The 21945-nt window shown below is 42.9% G+C and overlaps 1 protein-coding gene across 3 annotated transcripts; it reads left to right on the plus strand.

Annotated features, from left to right (window-relative positions):
* The first annotated feature begins 2326 nt into the window (after positions 1-2326).
* On the plus strand, positions 2327-20670 carry BIRC2 (baculoviral IAP repeat containing 2). Of its 3 annotated transcripts, XM_075919296.1 has the most exons (10): positions 2327-2773; positions 6083-6253; positions 7019-7993; positions 8103-8202; positions 9101-9179; positions 10245-10293; positions 12441-12683; positions 15891-16145; positions 16671-16712; positions 18500-20670. In XM_075919296.1, the coding sequence occupies exons 3-10, from the start codon at positions 7120-7122 to the stop codon at positions 18691-18693; spliced, it is 1836 nt and encodes a 611-aa protein (XP_075775411.1). In that variant the 5' UTR covers positions 2327-2773; positions 6083-6253; positions 7019-7119; the 3' UTR covers positions 18694-20670. The 3 variants fall into 3 exon arrangements, with proteins under 3 accessions (XP_075775411.1, XP_014425935.1, XP_025037388.1); XM_014570449.3 differs by lacking the exon at positions 2327-2773 and adding an exon at positions 2886-3038 and having other exon boundaries at positions 6083-7993; XM_025181603.2 differs by lacking the exon at positions 2327-2773 and adding an exon at positions 3135-3488 and having other exon boundaries at positions 6083-7993.
* Positions 20671-21945: the final 1275 nt, after the last annotated feature.

The raw sequence follows: 21945 nt of genomic DNA on the forward strand, positions 1-21945 counted from the left end.
TACAAAACTAGTTCATGGCTCACTTGCCCCTTCTACCTGTCTTCTCAGGCAGTCACATAATGATACTCAAAAGCAAATATTCAGAATCAGACTAGATGTGAACGTATTCCACCTGACAAGTAAAAATTGAAAACTGAAGAGGATTTCGTTTTATTTCTCTCTGTGTATGCCATGAACCACAGTATAGGAAAAAATGGGGACATACCACTAAGTGTAATGGTACAGAAGCTGACCAAATTTTGCATGTTTCCTTTTAACACTGATGACAAATGACATTCAACCTTAACAGGAAATGTCAGAGAGAGATTGAGTAAATGGGGTTATAGAGTCTTTTTTGTAAATGCATTTTACCAGAATAGCTTGCTATAAAAAGTTGGTCTTGGTGTCATAATTTATAGTTCAGTTTTGCTTCCTATATTGCACACCTTCAGTTCCTAATTGCAAAACCTCCCCACCAGCCATCTCTCCTTGAAAAAAAAAAGTCCTACAGTGAGTTTTTTCATCTTGTATTTATTCTGTCCTAAGAGAGGGTGTACCATGATTGTGTTGGGCTATCTTGGACATCAACAGTCAGTGGTGGTGGTGGTGGGGGGGGTTTCTTGTGGAATTTTTTTCAAATTCCTGTGTGGAGAGTCAATCTGAAACTAGTCTGATAGACATTTGACTGCATTCCATTCTGTGCTCCCCCGTTTCTTTTTTCTCTTCTGACATTTTGCAGCCTTTTCTTTAAAGTTCTAAAAGTTTGATGAACACAATTGCCCCCTTCTTATAGTTTCAGCTAGAGATCCATTCTAGAATGCTCTGGTGATATTTATCCCAGCACCAGTCAGTGAAGCAAAGGGCACAAGGTTTCCAGAAAGCTATTCCTCTTCCTCAGCTTAGGGGTAGAGACAGTATTGCCAACTCACAATGTTCAAAAATCATGAATCAGATTCACCAGATATAATGGAAGTGGCTTTAAATGTGATTGTCATGAGATTTAGAAGATATTATGTAAAAATAATCCATTTGGTATTCATACTTGTACTAGGGTCACATCTTGTAGTTTCAACCACAGGGGCTAGAAACTTTTTCTGTAAAAATGAAGGCTGAAATGATTGCATCTACTTGACACCAGGACCTGGGGCTTTAAGGAAAATAATAATTATGAGACTCATTACAAAATCATGAGAGCTGGTAACACTGTGAAGGGAAAAGAAAGGGAGGAGATTGTTGGTGACAGATCTCAGAGTGGGGGATAAGAAGGAGGAGCAGCTGAGACCAGAACATTGCTAAAACCCACGTGTTAGGGCAGGAACTACAGAATATTTTATTCTCTCTCTCTTTCTCTCTCTGACATTTCCTCTAATGGAGTGATAAACGGTTGTGATCTGGATAAAAAGGGGATAGAGGGAATGTAAAATCTGGCTGCTTTACAGTCTAACTTGACACACCCACACATAAAAGCAGGAAGTAGTTCAGGCACTTGGAATTCCCCCAGCAGTGGGAGGGGAAACACACACACACACACACATACATTTCTGCTGGGCTTCCCCTATAAAGAGGAAAGTACCTAATGTTCCTGTTAACTTTGGTGGGAACAGTAGCAGACCCTTATTCAGCATGACTATATGAATGAGCAAGAGGGGAAGGAGGGAAAAAAAAACCCTGAAGGAAAGTCTCACACATTTGGAACCTAATCTTGGACCATTTGAGTCAGTGGGAGTTTTGGTACTGACTTTAATGGGAGTGGGATTGGTCCCTTAGGGAGTAGTAAGCATGGGGGAGAGGGAGATAATGTAATTAGATTTACTCCAAACAGAATATTTTGGCTTTTTTAACTACACTCATGAGGAGGGATTTTCCTGTGCATTTCCAGAGATATTTAAAAGAGATTAAAGGTGGCCTTTTAGATTCATTCACATGATCAAGTTTTGATCAAAAAGCCTGATTCTGCTCTTTTAACACCTCCCCTCACCCCCATCCCTTCCCTGCTTCCTGAGAAAGCATTATTTCATTCTGAAGGGGGGAAGGGGCTGCACAGCTGTTATGTGGTCGGCCCCCTGATCGTTCCCCATAAACTTTGGCTCTACTTGATCCCAAGTCCCCAAATGTACATTAAACGAGAGAAGCAGCCCAGCTGTTCCTGCCCCACTGGCTGTGTATGTGCGAACAGGGCACAACCCTGAGCGAGTCGACTGCTATGCGGAGGATCCGATTCCTGCTGTTTTGCCCCCCCACACGCTGCCCTGCCAAGAATATTTGTTTCCAGTGAAGTCTGCGGGGGCTGCTCCTGCTTCAGCGCGTAGCACCTGGAGCTGAAGGCGGCAGCCGGCCAGGCCTGGACGACGCGCTGCGGGCAGCTGTAATGAGTTCGCGCCTTCTCGCCTCCCGCGACAAGCCAGAGACGGGGGGAAGCGCAGGACTGAGGGGCTGGCTTCAGGCTGTGAGGGGTGCCCTGGAGCACCCTGGTGCCGGCCAGCGGGGCGCGCTCTGTGTGGCTGCGCCAGGCCCAGGGACAGACCCGGTGCCCGCTACGATCCGGCCCCACCACACGCTTGTCCCGGCTGCTGCTGCTGCCGCCGCCACCGCCTAGGCCAACGGGCGCATGCGCACCGGCAGGAGGAGGACTTTCCCCAGCTCAGGTCTGAGGATTTTGGCGCCGCGCGTAGGGCGGGGAGTTTCCGCGTGACGGAGGCTGCGCCCTCCAAGCGACAGTGGCCTGCCGGGGTATATAACTGCCTGGGATGCGCCGCGGCCGCCCAATCGTGCGTGAGGCTCAGCGCAGCGCTGGGTGAGTATCGCAGCTGGGCGCAGTCCCCGGGCCTACCCATCCGCAGCCAAAGGGCGCGAGGAGGGGCTGTCGATGCCGCCCATACGCGGGGGGGCAGCAGGGCTACGTGCTGGGGTGGCCGCTGGGTGCGGGAGAGACGTGCGCGTGAGTCGCTAACGGCGCCAGTCAGCGCGCGGGGCGGGCACGCGGGAGCCGTTGGTGGAGCGGTTAAGCCGGGCTGGCCTGGGCCGCCACGTTGGGCGCGGGCGGCGCTTGACGCAGCAGTGTAAGTTGCCAGCCCCGCGCGTGGCGCACGCCTGCGTGGAGGGCTCCAAACTGCGTCTTGTTGAAAGATTTGCGTTTTGGACCCTCTTTTTTTTGAGCCCGCGGGCCGCCCCGGGGGGTGTTTCCAGCTCCCTGAGCGCCGGGGCCAGTTCGGACCATGAAAGCCGAGGTCCTTGTGTAACCGCGGCTGTCATGCGACTTGTGCTGACGGGGAACCTTCGGCCGGCCGGCCGGCGTGCGCGTGGCTGTGGGGCGGGGCCTGGACGCGGTGACCTGCGGAGCTCTCTCCCAGCCCGAGGGTCGCTAGGCCTTGCGGAGTGCGGCTGGTGCTGCGTGAAACTCGGAGACTCGCATACTGCTCCATCCACCCACCCCCATGTGCGGTGGGGCCTGGTCGTAAATTGTTTCCTATAATTATTCCCTTCTTTCAAGTTCAAGGAAGAAACTGCAGGTAGTCTTAGTGGAGCACTGAGACATTCGCTCTGGAAAGCTAGAGAGAGGTAGCTGTGCTAGTCTGGTTTTGCTAAAACAAAAGGAAGAACGATGTAGCACTTGAAAGATGGTTTAATAGGTGATGAGCTTTCCTAGGCCAGACCCACTTTCTCTTCCAGACTATGATCTGAGGAAGTGTCTGGCCCAGGAAAGCTCATCACCCATTAAACCATCTTGTTAGTTTTTAAAGCACTAAATCGTTTTTCCTTTTGTTCTGGAAGGTTAAGCATGCATAGCCCTTGTAAGCTATACTGGGCTCATATTTGTATAGTTAAAGCAGGGGAAAGAAACAAATGCAAAATGTGTGGTTTTTCAGTGTAAATAAAAACATAATGTACCTTTTGAAATACTAGGTTTAGTCAAGGCCAGATATGATTGTGATGTATTTCAGGGTTACTTAACTATGCTTGGTGAGCACATGTCAGATGTTGCTTGATACTGCTTACTATTGCAGGGGAAAACTCAAATAGTTTATGTAGCATGCATTCTGAACTTATGAGCTCAATTCAGATATGCCATGCCATACATTATGGCACTTCCTCATCTGGAATACTGTGTGTGCCACTGGTCGCCCTATCTCAAAGGGGGATTCAGATAAGGGCAATACAAATAATTAAAGGACTGGAAAAATAGATGAGTGGCAAGATTGGGGTTTAAAAGTCTTAGTGGTATAGTCATGTTAGTCTAACTTAAAAAATAACCACTTTTTAAAAATTCTTAAGACTTGGTTATTTTTTAAGGGCATGTCTACTAAGGGTCACTTAAAACTAAAATCAACTGCAGGGGTGTAGTCAGTGTGCCTAAATTTCAGTGTATGTTACCCCCCCCCCCCTGTGATGCTTTTCTTAAGGTATTAGGTGACTGCAAACTGTCACTCCATAAAAGCATTCACATGATGAATTCACTCAGTTTGTCTTTACACCTGCAGCTATTTAACCCTAAGTTTCCCGTTTGCTCTGTGTAGGCATGCCCTTCGAAAGGGAGATGAATAAGTGATGAGAACATTGAAGATGCATTGAAGTTAGACTAATGCATCCCTTCTCTAGCTCATAACATAAGAACAAGCGAACATTAACATTGAAAGGTGGCAAAATGAAAATTGATTAAAGGAAATACTTTTTGGATTGTGGAACTTACTGCTACAACACTTAAAAAGATTCAAAGAGGGATTGGATGATTACATTGATTACAAGAATATCCAGAGTTACCATAGTTAATATTTAAATGAAAAGATTTGGAAGATATCTAAAACCTCATGCTCTGGGTATAAATCAATCTCCAGTTATATGTTCCACAGCTGCCTACTTTGGAGTTTCATGTACTTCCACTGAGGCACCTGTTTAGAGAAATAGAGTGGATACTGGAGTAGCTGGACCATAGTTCTGATCTAGTGTGGTAGCTCCTGTGTTCCTATGAATGGTATTTAACACTTGCATTACTTTACTTTTTTTTTTTACTGCATACCCTTGCATAACTTTTTTTTGCATTTAGTATCCTTAATTAAGGATAATTGCAATGATCATCTGGGGCACAACATGTACTTGCATTATGAGGAAACCCAGGTTAATAGAGTGGCGGCACCCATATTTGAGTGACTTTGCAGCCCTGTGGTCCAGATCACAGTGCTGCTCTCTGAGATCTGGCTCAGCTGCCCTCCTACCCCATGAGGTTGCAGTGCTTCTAAAATATGATCTAGGTGCCCCCCTTGCATCTTGTTGGAGATGTAGCTGAGTTAATCGAACCAGCTAGGATCAGGGGCTGAGAAAGGGGAAGACTGGCTTCTTGCTCCCTCCCACTCACTGTGCCCCAGTGACCATTTAAATACATGGTATCAATAAGCCATTACCAAACTGAAGCTGCTGCTGTTTGCTTGGAAACAGTTACTGTGGGGGGTATATATCTCCTTGGCCTCCCCATATTTGTGTATTGTGTTCAATGAAAGCATGGAACACTTCAGAGACTTTTCAGCTTGAAACTCAGCAAAAAACAGAGACACTAAAATTACAGACTCTAACTTCTATCCCCTGCACTTTTGGAACTTTTGGTTGTATTTTGTAGGGTTGAGGGTTTTTCCTTTAGTGGGAGGGCACTTGGCTTTGACAATGCATATTACATTGGACAACTGAATTTAGACAAGCCCTTGTTTAACTTAATTGGTTTAGGTGAACTGGTGCAACTTTTGTGTGACTTTTTTTTTAAATACCAATTTAAACCTGGGTTGTATCTGTTTAGGTTGCACCTCTAAACATAGATTGATTTATGTAAAGTAGATAGATCATAGTCTAAGTGGCCAATCTGCCAAATATTTGACAACTTATGAAATCAGTTACTCTTATGAATGTTTTCAATACCAGGTTAACAAGGTGGGAATAGGATTTCATGTCAGTATTCATGGAAGTGACCTTTAACTATCCTGAAACCTGCTGTCAAACCATTAAGAAAAGTAGCTTTGAGATTCTAGTTTTCAACAGGCTTATTTGAAAAATATTTCAGTTGACAATTACAACAATTAACCTTGTTTTTGTAAGAAAATGTTTCTCTTCTACTTTACAGGTTTTGGCAACACAAGAATCAGATGTTTCAGACAATAGATATTTACAATTTCTTCTTGTGAACGACAAATCTCATTATGGAGGTGTGAGCCCCTTAAAAGGGACTTCAGTCTGAAATCTGGGAGGTAGTTTTGTGCACAAATAAAGAAACTAAAATTTAAAATATATTTCTGTAAGTGCTTTGCTTTATGAACATGGCCTACAAAGATCTTTTAATTAATCTATACAAGATATTAGAATATTCCAGTATGTGTATTAAATGTTATAAGAGTGCAGCTGTACCCATGCAACCTGGTTAAGTTGACGCCTAGTACTATATGATAGTGTCATGGAAGGAAATAACTTGGGGCTGTTCCACGTCTGTGGAACATGGTGGTGTCAGCTGGTATGGGCAAGAATAATTTTTGCCTGAGTTAGATTGCCTCTATGTAAGGCAGTTGAGTATAACCTTTAATTTTTTTTGTCTTGTGTGAAAATTGTTGAAACAATTGGTTTTTTGTTTAGCAGTCTAATACTTTAGAAATCTTGGGATTTGTTCTAAATGTCTCAGGTTAGAATTTCAACATAAGTATGCAACACTCTTATCAATCTTTACAGATATATGAATAATTTGGAATATGATAGTAAGATGCAGTGTCTTCAGTTTTACCATTTTAGTTTCTTTATTGGGGTGGATTTTGATCACCCTTCCATATTTTTTTCTTTACTGCATCCCAAATCTCATCTGCACCAGAGTGTCACTGACACTTTTCATCTCAAAGGGAAAATGACATGTGATGACAGTCTGATATACTTTCTGTAATTTGAGGGTGTGTAACTCTTCTTTTAAACAATTGTGCAGTTGAAAATTAGGAATTCCCAGTTAGAACACTTAAGAATCAACTAATTCCTTTAACATCTGTGCTCAGTGTTATAAAACAAAATGTTTCACTTTCAGGTCCTCACTTTTATATGGCCTGGGAATTATTCAAAATCACCTCCATGCACAAAACTACCTCCCAGAGAAAGACTTGTCCCATTCTTCCATAATATTTCATTATGAACATAGTGGAAAGCAGCTCATTCCTGGCTAGTCTGATGAATAACAGCACTGTGTGTGAATTGAAGTATGAGCTGTCATGTGAACTCTACAGAATGTCCACATTTTCTACTTTCCCTGTCAATGTTCCAGTTTCTGAAAGGAGTCTTGCCCGGGCTGGGTTTTATTACACGGGTGTGAAAGATAAAGTTAAATGCTTCAGTTGTGGCTTGATGTTGGATAACTGGAAACAAGGCGACAATGCTATGGAAAAACATAAACAGCTCTATCCTAGCTGCAGCTATATTCAGAATTTGACTTCAGTTAGTAATCTTGGATCATCCTCATATTCAGCCTTTTCACCTCCAGCTACAATCAACAGTCTTTCACCATCTTTGCATTCAATAACCATGACTCCAAGCTTAGAACAATTTGGTTATTACAGTACTCATTTCTCTAGTTTTCCTCAAGAACCACTAACTTCTGGGGCAGCAGAGGACCCATTGCACCTGAGAGTTAACTTTTATAATCCCGGAATGAGCGCAGAAGCTGCTAGACTACGTACTTTTCACACGTGGCCCCTGACATTTTTATCACCAACAGATCTAGCAAAAGCTGGCTTTTACTACATTGGGCCAGCAGACAAAGTTGCTTGCTTTACTTGTGGGGGGCAACTAAGTAATTGGGAACCAAAGGATAATGCCATGGCAGAGCATCGGAGATACTTTCCTAATTGCCCTTTCGTGGAAAATCAAACGAGAGATCAACAAACATACAGCATTTCTAACCAGAGCATGCAAACTTGTGTGGCTCGTGTTAAAACATTCATGAACTGGCCAACAAGAATTCCAGTTCGCCCTGAACAGCTTGCAGCAGCTGGGTTTTATTATGTAGGTAAGAAAAGTTAATTCATCTAATGACTTAGCAAACCCTGAAACAAACCAAAGCTAAGTAATTGCTTGTGTGAACAATTGTTTAATACTTTGTGAACTTGCTTTTAAAGGTCGTAATGATGATGTCAAATGTTTTTGCTGTGATGGAGGATTAAGGTGTTGGGAGTCTGGAGATGATCCATGGATTGAGCATGCAAAATGGTTTCCAAGGTAACTTGTTCAAAAAGTTCTAAGTGGAAGAATTAGGCCAGTGTACTTTCATAACTTCCTGTAAAGTCTTTTTACTTGGAAATTTGTCAGTGGGAGCAGAGTTAGGTCAATACAGAGGGCTTTTAAATTTGTCTCTGTACAAGAGTTCCATATCAAAAGAATTGAGAACATCTCTGACTAATAAAATATAAATACTTCCTAATGGGGGGGGGGGGGGGGGAAATGACACTAACTAGGAAAGGATTTTCAAAGACAGATGTCGAACATGTAACCACGATTTGTACCTTTGTATATCTCCCCATATGCTAACTAATTTTAAATCGCTTTAATGAAGTGGAGAACAGTTCAAGGGGGGGAAATCATTGTTCAAATTGGACAGTTTTGTATGCTGATCTTTGATGCATAGTTTGCCATCAGCTATTACAGCCATGGCCAACCCGCAGCTCGTGAAGCTGCTTGTGGGCATGCTGCCCCCCCCCCCCCCCCCCAAGCGGCCCCTGACTTCCCGGTGCTTACTGGGTCAGAGCTGTGGGTTTTAAAAATGGCGCCCAAGATAGCAGCTGTCTTAAAGGGGCAGCCTCCTTTTTAAATTTTTTTTTTTGTTTTTGCTCAATTCTGTTCTGTGGCTTTTTTTGTTTTGTTTTTTGCTTGACAATCTTGGTGCAGCTCTTTGCATTTTTTTTTCTGCTCCTGTTTTGGCTCTTTGTTAAATGGGTTGGCCACCCCTGAGCTATTAAATTATAAATCCAACTCTTGCTTAGCGCCTTGTTCATGTCCCCCATTAACTTTAACAGGGGATTCTTCATCTTGAGTGAGAAATTTTTAAATTAACAAATGCAAAGTTTAGACTGAAGTTTTAAAATATTTAATTTTTACATCCATTTCATTTTGTTTTTAGATGTGAGTATCTACTGGGAATAAAAGGGCGAGAATTTGTCAATCAAATTCAGGCAAGATTCCCCCATCTCCTTGAACAGGTAGACTAACTTTTTAATGTAACTTTTTGGTTGCTAATATCAACATTAGACGGTGGTACACAACTTCCCCCCTCTGCTTTCTAGATACTGCTTTAGGTTGTGACTGGTATGAGTTTTAAGTTTGATTGCTCATAGAGACAGCTTTACACAGAAATGAATGGACGTAATTCTATTAGTCTTCAAACCAGACTCTTAACGCTGTTTCCATGAACAATTTGTGGCGTTAGACTTGATATTGAACTGGTAGTATTGCGACCACAGGCCATTTGAAGAACACAACAGTCAAACTTTGTAACACTTGGTATCAGGCAACAAGAATTCTGGACTTGGTATCAAGAAAGGTAGTTCTGATTATATGGGGGTTTAGTGATTACATCAGATCAATAAATATAAGTACAGAAACTGGTTCTCGGTGCTTCACAGTTGTGGGACTTTTAAAAACTATTTGCAACAGATTTTTGCATAAAGAAAGCATAGTGTGTAATGTCGTCTAGGGTGTGTCTACACAGCAGGGCTTAATTCAGTTGTGTTTAATAAATGTCAATTGTGTAGCTTATTTCAAAATTGGGAGCATCTACACAGCACTTATTTTGAAATGGAGCACTCCTCCTCTGACTTCCCTTACTCCTCATACAATGATGGTTACGGGAGTCAGAGTAAGAAGTCCTCCAGTTTGGCAGTATTTTGACATTAGTCCACATCTACACAGTAGGCAGTTATTTTGAAATTTATTTTGAAATAATGTTGTGTAGACATACCCCTAGAGAAACTTAAGTTGTAGAAACTGCTTCGCTTTTACCCCATACGCATTCATAGTAGGAGTTGTTGAGACTTGCATAATCTTTATCTACAAATATTTCACCTAGACTATTGAGTTAAAATTCTTAATTGCAGACCATTGGCATGAGGGGGAGGCTTGTGATGGGACAAATTAGCTCTAAGGTTCTGGCCCATGATTAGGGCTCTTAAATGCTACAATAACAGAATGCACTGGAATTATCAGTCTTGTATGCAAAGAGAAAAGGATGCTGACTTTATTTTTAATGCTTTCTTTGCATTCTGTAGCTTTTGTCAACTTCAGATACTCCTGTGGACGAAAGTGCTGATCCATCAAGTACGTACCATGTAGCATGAAAGATGTTAACTAACATGTAATGTAAATATTAGCTTGCTAAGTACTTCATAGCATTTTAGAAGCAGCAGCATTATTTTTCTTATTAGTTGTATAGTTGACTTAAGTACATGAGGTATCTGAAATTTTATACTAAAATAGTCCTTTCAAGTTTGTTTGCCAGAAATTTCTCATCCTTTTATAACTTCCCCAATGCTAGGAATTTGTATACATACTGGCTGTGTCTAGGCTGGCAAGTTGGAAAAACTTGCCAGCTGTCTACACTGGCCTCTTGAATTTCTGCAAGAACACTGACGATCTCATGTAAGAAATCAGTGCTTCTTGCGGAAATACTATGCTGCTTCAGTTTGGGCAAAAGTCCTTTTGCGCAAAAGAGCCAGTGTAGACAGCTCAGACTTGTTTTGCGCAAAAAAGCCCTGATCGCGAAAATGGTGATTGGGGCTTTTTTGTGCAAAAGGGTGTCTAGATTGGCACAGACGCTTTTCCGCAAAAGTGCTTTTGCGGAAAAGCGTCCATGCCCATCTAGATGCTCTTTTCCGCAAATGCTTTTAAAGGAAAACTTTTCCGTTAAAAGCATTTGCAGAAAATCATGCCTTTCTAGACGTAGCTACTGTGTGTGGGTGGTTTTAAAAAAAAAAAAAAGTTTGCCTTTGTGTAGTGTCTAACTCTGTGGTGGACAGTAACACAGTGGCAATTCAGCATGATTAGCCCCAATGGGCTGTTGCTGTTTTATCTGCACAGCTGCAGGTATCTGTTGGCCAGGAACAGTGATGTGAAGCTGATGGGAGTGTAGGAAATGGTGTCCTGGTGCATGCTGCTTCCTACCATTCCCATTGGCTGGGAATGGCACTCCATGGCCAACAGGAGATGAGATTGCTGGTACTTGTGGCCATGCAGGTAAATATAGTGTGCGTGTGGGGGGGGGGGGGTGTCCACCAGGAGCTAACCCTGGTGGACCGAATCAGGCCTGTGGGTCAGTATTTGCCCACCCTGCTCTCACTGGACTCAGTGGGCTCATTGATCATGCTGTCTTCTGCTAGAATAACCCAAGGTTTGGACCACTCTAATATCAGAGCTTCTGAAAGGGTGCTATAATTAAACAAGGTACATACAACCCTACCCTGCTGAGGGCCCTGCAACTATGCCAGCACCTTCAAAAGTGGGCATTGCTAGCTTGTAGACACGTGTAACTACTAGGCTGTGTCTACATGGGGCCACTTATTCCGGAAAATCAGCCGCTTTTCCGGAATAAGCTGCGAGCTGTCTACACTGTCCCCTTGAATTTCCAGAAAAGCACTGATGATCTACTGTAAGAAATCAGCTGCTTTTCCGGAAAAACTATGCTGCTCCCACTCGGGCAAGAGTCCTTTTTCCGGAAAACTGTTCCGGAAAAGGGCCAGTGTAGACACACAGTAGTCTTTTCCCGCAAAAAAGCCCTGATCGAAAATGGCGATCGGGGCTTTTTTCCGGGAAAAGCACATCTACGTTGGCCATGGATGCTTTTCCAGAAAAAGGGCTTTTCCGGAAAAGCATCCTGCCAATGTAGACGCTCTTTTTCCGGAAATACTTATAACGGAAAACTGTTCCGTTTTAAGCATTTCTGGAAAATCATGCCAGTGTAGACGTAGCCCTACAGTGTTAGACAGCTTCCTCTAGGTCTGTGAAGTTGCTTTCTTCAGTGGAATAATCAAGTATGATGACAGTGCTGTCTGACTTCCCCATAGTGTCAGTGGCCTCGATTGCAAGTGCCAGGAAAAGGATTACCAGTAGTAGAACTGTAACCTTTCTATTAATGCAGTTGGACTCAAAAGTTGGTATAATATATGAGAGAGTTATGCACATACCTCCCTAACACTTTTATTCTAATCTAATGGTCAGCAATGATGTGACCTGGATTCCCCTGCTGTGGCTGGTTTAAGATTTTTGTTATAGCAAAGCTTTTTTTGTTTAAATCATCCTAATAAAATTGTAAACAGTTCTAAATTGAAATCTTTATTAAGAAATTAGGGCCCATTGTATTAAATGATTACTATGCTAAACTTCTAGGTTTTTATATTCATGATGCTAGAAATATCTAAAGTTTTCAAATCAACTAAATTATTCTCTTCATCCCAATTTATTTTGAATAGATCTTCATTCTGGATCTGGAGACAGCCATTCAGAAGATGCAATCATGATGAACACCCCAGTGGTTAAAGCTGCCTTGGAGATGGGATTTAGTAGAAGACTAATAAAGCAGACTGTTCAGAGTAAAATCTTAGCAACTGAGGAAAATTACAAGACAATTAATGAACTGGTGTCTGATCTGCTTACTGCAGAAGATGAAAAGAGGGAAGAGGAGAAGGAAAGACAGTCTGAAGAAGTAGCATCAGGTAAGCATCTGGCACTTGGTTTCACTATAATCTGTTTAGGTTTTTAGCTAATTCTGGGGTAAGGTCTATTCATTTTAATTTACCTCTTTTTAAAAAATTGAGGATTAACACTATCAGTATGGAATGTAGGCACCAATCTTGCAGTTGTTCTTAGTGATGCGCTCCTGGCTTCCCTAAGGCTCCATATGGTCTTGACTCTGCTAAGGAGTACAATGTAGATGGACTCATGGACTGTACTTTTTGTCGATATGCCAGTGTTTTGATAGGTCAGTCATATAAACATGGTGTCTGGCATACTAGCCCCACATGTGGCTATTTGATCAGTTGCTTGGCTAGTTCGCTATAGCAGTACTCACTGTAGTGACTACTACTTCAGAACTGGTTGGCTACTATGGATATAAACCAAAGAACTGACTTCTACCACATCAAATTTGTACTTACAAGCATTTCTTGGTCTCCTGAATTTACTACTAATCAGCTCTGTTATTTCTGTGACTACTCAGCTGTAGTCTTAAGCTACACTTAAGCTACATCTGCATTGCTCTCTTGCGCAAGAACATATGCAAATGAGGCATGGCAAACAGCACCATGCCTCATTTGCATACTTAAGCCGCCATTTTGCACAAGGGGCTTTTGCGGAAGAAGGAGCAGCCTACACTGCTTCTTGTGCAAAAACCCTGTTGCGCAAGAGCCATTCTGCCGCTTATTTTCAGGCAGAACCGCTCTTGTTCAATAGAGGGGTTTTGCACAAGAAGCAGTGTAGGCTGCTCCTTCTTCTGCAAAAGCCCCTTGAGGAAAATGGTGGCTCATTGAATATGCAAATGAGGTGTGGCGATTTGCATATGTTGCACAAGAGCACAATGTAGACATAGCCATGGAGTTTAAAGTACAGGAGACTAGATACTTCAAGGAACATAGTTAGATATAGTTAGTCAGTGGGGTCTGACCCAACTAACCCTGTGGTGCTTAAGCTAATTCTAAGACTGCATAAGGAACTCTAAGTTACCTTCAGGAGATCCCAAAGGAAGGAAGGTGCTATGTTTGCTTGCCTTTGGTAAGAGAAACATTGGAAAACCTGTAGAATTATAGACTGGTCAGCCTAATTTCAGTACCTGAAGCACTGAAAATCCTGCATAATGAAGGGTTTAGTTGGGGGGGAGGGAAGGAAACCTGGCCATGTTTAGCATTGAAGATTAAGGGGGATAGGAGGGAAAGGTACTGATAAAACAGCCCTTACTGCAGGGGCAGCCAACCAGTTGGACTGAGCCAAAATAGCTGTGGATGATAGTGCAAAGAGCCACATATTATATTTTTATAGATCTATAACTAGGGCTTGACAAACCCTGGCGAGAGCCACTCACCAGCCCTGAACCGCTCATGCACCAGAGCAGCACTGTGCAGGCGCAAAGCGCCGGTGAATAGGGCGCACGGAGCAACTGGCTGAAATCTACTCGCCATGGACAAGTAGATAGGGCTTGACAAACTGCTCAATCTATAACCCTAAGGCTCCCCCCAGCCTCCCTGCTCTAACCCAATGCACCTAGCCCTCCCCCAGAGCCAGGCACCCCCTGCCCTCCCCCTCTAACGCAATTCCTCTCCCAGCCTCAGGTTTTATTAAATTTGGGTCTCACTAGAGTCACCGCTATAGCTATGTGCTTTCCCTCCAGGCATGCGTGCACGGAGTGGCCATGAACTATCCAGGCGCGCGGCTCTGAAAGACAGTTGAATGGTCCCTTGAAGGCAGGTGCTGCCACCCCTTTCCCCAATCCCAGATTTTTTTTGCGTTAAATTGCTATCTGGCCAGCTTTTTTAACATTGGAAAACAAAGATATGTCTGGGGAAAAACCGGACGTATGGTAACGCTAATTCATAAGAGCTGCATTTCTATGAGCAAAGAGCCGCATGCAGCTCTCTGCTTGGCCGCCCCTGCCTTACAGTATTGCCAGACTCGTCTGAAGAGGGCAAAGAACAATTGGTCTCAATGTCTACTGAATGGGCTTAGCCTGCAGAAAGGGAATTCTGGGTTACATGCTGGGGGGGAGGGAATTCAAACTACAGTAAAACTCCATAGTCTGGCATCCAATTGTACGGCATGCCTGATAGTTTGGCATCAAAATGGCAAGAGCCTAGTGAATGAGCTTTGGCAAAAAACAAGTCACAGGGTGGCGGCAGCTGAACCAAGCAAGACTGGACAGGACCGAGTCAGTCTGCCACTGGCATTGTCTGAAGCTGGACAGTGCTTGTGCTACAATAAAAAGGGTTAAAAACACTTGTGTGTGGTTATAAATAACCAGTTTATAGTACCTCCTGATAGTCGGGCATATCCAATAATCCTGCACCACCTAGATCCCAAAGGTTCTGGATTATCGGAAGTCTACTGCATATAAGATTAGTTAAGTATTGTAACAGCTTGCCAAGGAAGTCTAGAATGCTTATCGCTGAAGTCTTTTAAAAACAGGTTGCACAAACACCTGTCAGGGACACTGTAGAATTAGATATTTGGTCTTACCTTAATGAAGGGGGAGTGAAATAGAAGTGGCCTTGAAAAGGTCCTCTATCTCTCTCCTTTGATTCTTGTATGCAAACTGAAAAGCATATATTCTTGTAAGGCTTTGAATTTGGGCTTGAAACTCCTGAAAAACAGTAGGAGTCATGACTTAATTTCTGTAGCACAACACATTAAAATGTGGTGTGTATATTCCTAGCACTTATATCCACAGTGTAAAATTGGATAGACACCCTGGAAAATCACAATTGTGTATTGAGTGTTCTGTTCTTTGGTCTTTCACATAATCCTGTCCCTGTGTGGGGTGGATATTTTTTGGAAAAAAAATTAGTCCACCCAGCTTTGCCAGTATTTTTGATTGGCAGTAGATTTTTTTTTTTGTTAAGCTAGTGCCAATGATATAACAGGCCTTTGGGTCTGTGCATTTCACCTGGGCAATAAATATAACTTTATTCCCCAACACCAGTTAATGTATAAGATAGCCCTCTTGGAGAAGAGGGGCATGGTAAAACTTCATAGAACTTAAACTGTTTGTCTGCCTCATATGTAAAGTCTGTAATTCTTGTAAATAACTACTGACCTGGAGTGGGAAGTGGAATGAAAAGCATTAAGATCTCTAACTTGATAGTCCACATCAGTTACTGGTAACAATGCAATTTTCAAGATTTTTAACTTCCTGAATTTTTTCCCTTGAATTTCAGATGACCTGTCCTTAATCCGTAAGAATCGACTGGCTTTGTTTCAGCGTTTGACATGTGTGCTTCCTGTCCTAGAGAGTTTACTATCAGCCAAAGTGATTTCTGAACTTGAACATGATGTTATTAAACAAAAAACCCAAACTCCATTGCAAGCAAGGGAACTGATTGATACAATTTTAGTGAAAGGAAATGAAGCAGCGCTCATATTCCGAAACTGCCTGCGAGAGTGCGATCCTATATTATACAAAGATTTATTTGGTGAGTTACACAGACCTACTGTCTTTCCTTTTTAGTCTCTTTAATTGACTTTAAGTCTAACACACTTTATTCTTAATACATAGAGCTCTGTGCAGAGAAATTTTTGTACCTGCCGATATGGATATCATGGATACAAAGCAGGTATCTGCAGGGCTCTACCAGGAACCGCACCCATGAAAGCAGCAACATCTTGAGTTAGTGCTCAGCTGGGGCAGCTTCTCCAGTGTGGCTGTACCTCCCTCAGCTTTACCTACCTCAGTGGGTACCAGGCTCACCAGCAGCTGTTCAAGAACATGTGAACCACTTAGACAGCACGAGTCCATTCCAGGCAGCCATCTGTGTCCTGTGAGTGGCAGCCTGACATGCTGCTGTTTTTCACTGCTGCAGTTTCCAGTAGGGCCCTGCAGCTCCGTGGATATCAACACACAGGGCTCTACAAACAGTCTGTGTAGTACTAAAGCAGTAGATTATATTCAGTAGAATTTGATAATTCTGATGACTAAAATGTTCCTTTTGTTTCTTTAGTTGAAAAGAACATTAAGTATGTCCCTACAGAAGACACATTAGGTAAATTTCAATTTCACTTATTTGAATGGTCTGGATAATTATGGTTGTCAAACATATTTTTTTTTCATTTGACAGTGGATTATACCACAGAACGTGACAGACAAGTGAGGGATTGTCACACCCTGCTCTGTGGTCTTGATTGCTTCATAATGCTTTGCTTTGCACCCAACTGACAGTGCTCTCAAACAGTCTACCAGCATACAAGTTATTCTGAGTGTAGTCTAGCCTGGTTCAGTGGTTCTGTCACAGCACACTAACACTCCAGTAACCAGTCCAGCCTTGGTTACTATTTGTAGAGTGACTTCATAGTCACAATTCTTTTTTTCCACAAAAGTGTGTTCCACATTATTCAGTCTCCTTCCCCCCCCCCACCCCCAAACCCCGTTCCAGATATTAAAGGTCTATTCTGCCTGCAAAGGGGTCAATATTCACCAGTTTGCTATTTAACTAGCGTTATCCAGTAGTTCAGTTTAAACACAGTGCTGTTTTATTCCTTAATCCAAACTAAACCAACTAATCTTGAGTATAAAGCATTGAAGTAAAATCTTGTAGTCACTTTCTAGTAGACGAAGACTTAAGCTAAAAATAAAATCTTAACACATGATGTTAGCAACTTGGCTGACAAATTCTTTTGTCAGGATCTCCCCCATAAAAATCAAAGGGCTGGGTCCTAGGAAAGAGTGAGCTTGGATAGCGCCTTTTTAAAACTCACTTTCACAGACCAGTCACCCTCCGCACATGTGTCTGGTAAACACTGTCATTTCTATAACTCCAGACCTACATTACACAAGAATACTAATGATTAATGTGGTGGTCACTTTTCAAATACCTCACAGCATATTTTTTTTACAGATTATTCATACACCACTGTAATTACAGGGGTGCTTTTGATCAGACACACCTGATAGTTTAGTGCTTTCTAAATAAAATCTGGGCATGGGCACACATTCTATTTGTAATTAGTTAACATAAACGCTTCCCCTGTGCTTTGAATGCTGAAAATGGCTGCCACCAGAGGATGTCCCAAGTTCACTGAGCTTCTAAAATGTTACTTCAGTGGTCCCCAACGCAGTGCCCGCAGGCGCCATGGCGCCCGTTGGGGCGTTTGTGTGTTTCTGCCGACAACCTGGGCCGGCCCCGCCCCCGGCACGCGGCGCACTGGAGGTGCTGGCCCCACGCGCGCGACACGCACCGGCGCCAGGTGCGTGGCGCTCGGGCGGCCCCAGCCCCTGGGCACGCGGTGCTCAAGGCGCGTGGCTCAGGCGGCGCCAGCCCTGGGCCCATGGCACAAGGCGCTCGGACAGCCTCGGGCATGCCGGCGCCAGGTGCAAGGGCATCCCTGTCCCCTGGCGTGCCCCTGGACGCGCGGCCCTGCACCCCGGGCGCCTGGCGCGTGAGTGGCCCCACCCCCGGGCACCCGAAAGCCTCTAAAGGTTGGGGACCACTGTCTTACTGTGTAATTACTTGGAGGCATAAACAATGGACAGTCTTAAGAACTATAGCTTTCCATATCTGCTGACTATTCCATTGTCTGCCTATGCTTCCTACTTCTGTCCTGCCAGTGATTTCCTTCTCGTCTCCTAACTTCCTGGCTCTAGAAAATGTACCTGCTTTTTCTGTCTCACTACATAAAGATGGCTGGAGATTTTATATAAATTGAAAAACTGGGTAGCAGTCACTGAACTGTAGTGTTTTTTCTGCCTCTAATAAGAATGCCCCGAAGTTACTGGATTTTAAAATCATTGTGGTGCTAAGTGGAATCTCTTTTTTCCCCTTGCTCTTTTCAGGGTTACCCATAGAAGAACAATTGAGAAGATTACAGGAGGAAAGAACCTGTAAAGTTTGCATGGACAAAGAAGTTTCTATTGTATTTATTCCATGTGGTCATCTAGTGGTGTGCAAAGAATGTGCTCCTTCCCTTAGAAAATGCCCTATTTGCAGGGGGACAATAAAGGGTACAGTTCGTACATTTCTTTCATGAGGAGAGAAATTTACAAGAGGCATCCGTGCATCCTAGCAGTGCTCAAGGCTAACCCAGTCAGATGTTAAGAATGGAAAACTAGTGAAGAAGATGATAATCGCTGTTATCCCACAGTCACATGAAGTAAACTGAGGAGCAGATGAAGGCTTATGCTGCTAAAGATTTTTTTTTTGTGAAACCCATGTAATTATACAAAATTGACAGACTTATTACTTTTTGGTGAAGAACCTGTTTCAGAACCTCTTGGTGAATGAGGAAGCGATCCTATAAACATGGCTTTATCCTAACTTAAGAAATTATTTACTAGTGCAACATTTAGTCCTAATATAAAGCTACCTTAACATTTTCACAAGACTTACCTAGAGATGACCCTTGAATGATACTTTAAGACTATAGTCCTCTACTTGAGCTCTTTTGTTGGTAGTTCTTAAAGAATACAACTTTATAAAGTCTGTTCAGTAAATGTGTATACTATTTAATTATATGAAAACAGCATTAAAATGTGTTCAATGAACTTTCTGTATTTTTGCTTTTAAAATGCTCCCAAAGTTAGCTTTACATTTTTGTATAGCTTGTAGTGACAATGGAAAAGTGTTTGCCAACTATTTAGTTTGTTTTTTAATAACACTTTGCATAGCAAATTTAATCCTGCTTTTAGGGATGTGAAGGCTTAACTGGTAAGCCTGATCCATTAAGGATGAGGCTTGCAAGTTAAGATTAACCGGTGTGGTAGGAGCACATGCTCTGGGAGGGAACTGGTCTAGCCCTGCAGGGGCCTTGCTTGCAGGCATGAGCATCCTGCAGGCAGGGGCTGTTGCAACCAGCCTGGAGCACTCCCTGCTTGCAAGGTGTGTGGGGGGGGGGGAGGGAGGAGAGGCCCAGCCCAGCCTGAGCCAGGCTGGAGCATCCCCCCTTCTTCTAATTGGTTAACCAGTTAATATGTATGTTTGGTTAGCCAATTAAATGGGATTTTACATCCTTACTTTAGTTCCTCCTTTACTCAGAATTGAGGGTAGACAATGCCAATATTATGCACAATCAAGAATGAGTGAATGTACTGTGATCAAAATGTTATTTAGGTGGCTCCTCAATACAAACAAAAGGGATGACAGTTCAGTTTCCTCTCCCTCATGAAGGAAAATGTTCCTAACAGCAGCAGTCCCTATACTCACTACTCTGTCCTTGGGAAGGAATCGTTAAGTCCTGGTATAGGTCTTGCATTTGAACTTGGAAACGAGGCAGCTGGACAGTACTGGCTATAGCTTTTAAGATGTGATTAGGTAAACAAAGGTTCTTTGAGATGTAGTTCCATATCTGTAGCCCAGTGAGGATTATGTGCATGTGGCATGAGCCTGGAGCTTTTGAAAACTCATAAGATTGCCCACTGCATCGGTTTCACTGATACAGTGGTTACCCCTACCAGAAATTATTTACACTCTGCTTGATAAGTGGTTTTTATTAAATACAAAAAATAGGGTCTGAGTAGCTGCAAGTGAAAACAATCTAAGTTACTAACATTTTTAAATGAGCAAGAAACCTCAGCAAGTTTTAATCCTTATTGATCTTTACTCTACCTTGGGTCTACAGCTTTTCAGAGTCCTTTGTTAGGTACCATCTTAGGGTGGGCCTGGCAGTTTCAAAAGCCAGCTGAAGCTACAAGTTGATTGCTCCCAGGCTGGGAATCCTTTGTTTGGCTCACCTTGCCTCTAGGTTCAAGATGCTTCCAGTACCAGGTGGCACAGTTACACATCTTTGTGGGGCCAGCGGACTTACAGGACAAGTAAGACTATTCACAGGCTGTTGATTTGATCATTGATTCTTTTAAGTTTCTGGGGCATTGGAAATGGCCTTAATTTGCACACTTAGAATTATAAACAAACACTTCAAAGTTCTAACTTTTTGTACAAGAATGATACATGCACAGAAATAGTGATAAGCACTGTCAGCAGGTAACATTAAAATGGATGTTACATAAGGCATTTTGTCAAGTATATTTGTTACGCATATTCATATCCACAAGCTAATTTTCATAAAGTATGGGAGAGGCTGGACTGTCCCGGGAGGGGGCGGAAAGCAATCAGTTGAATGAGAAGATATTTTTGCAAAACTGCAGCTAACAGGTGGGTAAAGATTGTCTTTCATTCTCTGCTGGATTGTCATTCACTAATGGTGGTAGCAGCAGGCACCTTAATGGTGCAGGGGTCAGCCTATTCGTCAGGTGGAGAGGGTGTGGGTTGGAGTGTCTGAGTCTGCTGGTGTGTTTGGCCAGTAGCTCTGGGAGTGTTGGTGATTGGAGGATGCTTCAATGGAGGAGGAGCAGAAGTCAAAAATGGTAAAGGCCAGATCTAGCTATCAGGATTGTTGTCTTCTCTCATCCAATCTTGTGGCTCAGGCAAGAAGTGGGAGGAGGATGAAGACAAAGCATAACTTTTGCAATCTGACCAAAGTTCCAACACATTCTCTCAGGCAATATTGGAGTGCATTTGGTATTGTGGGATGTGAAAAGATTGAATAGGGTTCCACATTGGCTGAAGATGTCTGTGACTACAAATAATGCGACTCCCATTCATGGCCAGTTGCAAAGTTTCTGCTTGGTAGGTAAGCTGCTGTCAAAAGATTATGATGCACCATTCCCAAAGATACTTGGCTTCCACACTCAGGAGCTTCTCTCCTCATTTTATTGTAGACCATGGTGATGTCAAATGTCTGTTTTGAATAGTTAGCAGGAACATCTGGCAAGCTTTGTGTACTGCCTGGAGTTCCAATGCATTGTTCAGCCTGGACTTACCTTGCTGACTTAATTAAAGAAATTAATGGGTTGAACAAGAGCTGGGTAAACAATGAATGGTCTTGTAGCACCTTAGAGACTAACAAAGTGTACGTGGTATGAGCTTTCGTGGGCTCGTGAAGATTATCTGAAGAAGGGGTTGTGCCCATGAAAGCTCACGATACCATCTACTATTAGTCTGTAATAAAAAATGTAAACAAACAACAAGCCTACCCCACTGAAACTCTTGAAGATCTGAGTAGAGAATCTACAGTGATTTTAAACTAGGGCTTGAATCCAGCCTGTGCACTGATGTAAGTTGACTAGGATGGGTCTGTGACTTAATTGGTACTCTAGTGTTGATTATAAACTCAGACCAGGTCCCCTGTTTCATACAGCATCACACACATAGTCCGTAACTCACCTGTTCCATGCCCCTGGACAACAAAATGCCAGTTGACCTAAAGTTTCCATCGATGTGGGAC

Source organism: Pelodiscus sinensis, chromosome 1 (assembly GCF_049634645.1).
Source record: "Pelodiscus sinensis isolate JC-2024 chromosome 1, ASM4963464v1, whole genome shotgun sequence".
Classification (NCBI taxonomy): domain Eukaryota; kingdom Metazoa; phylum Chordata; order Testudines; family Trionychidae; genus Pelodiscus; species Pelodiscus sinensis.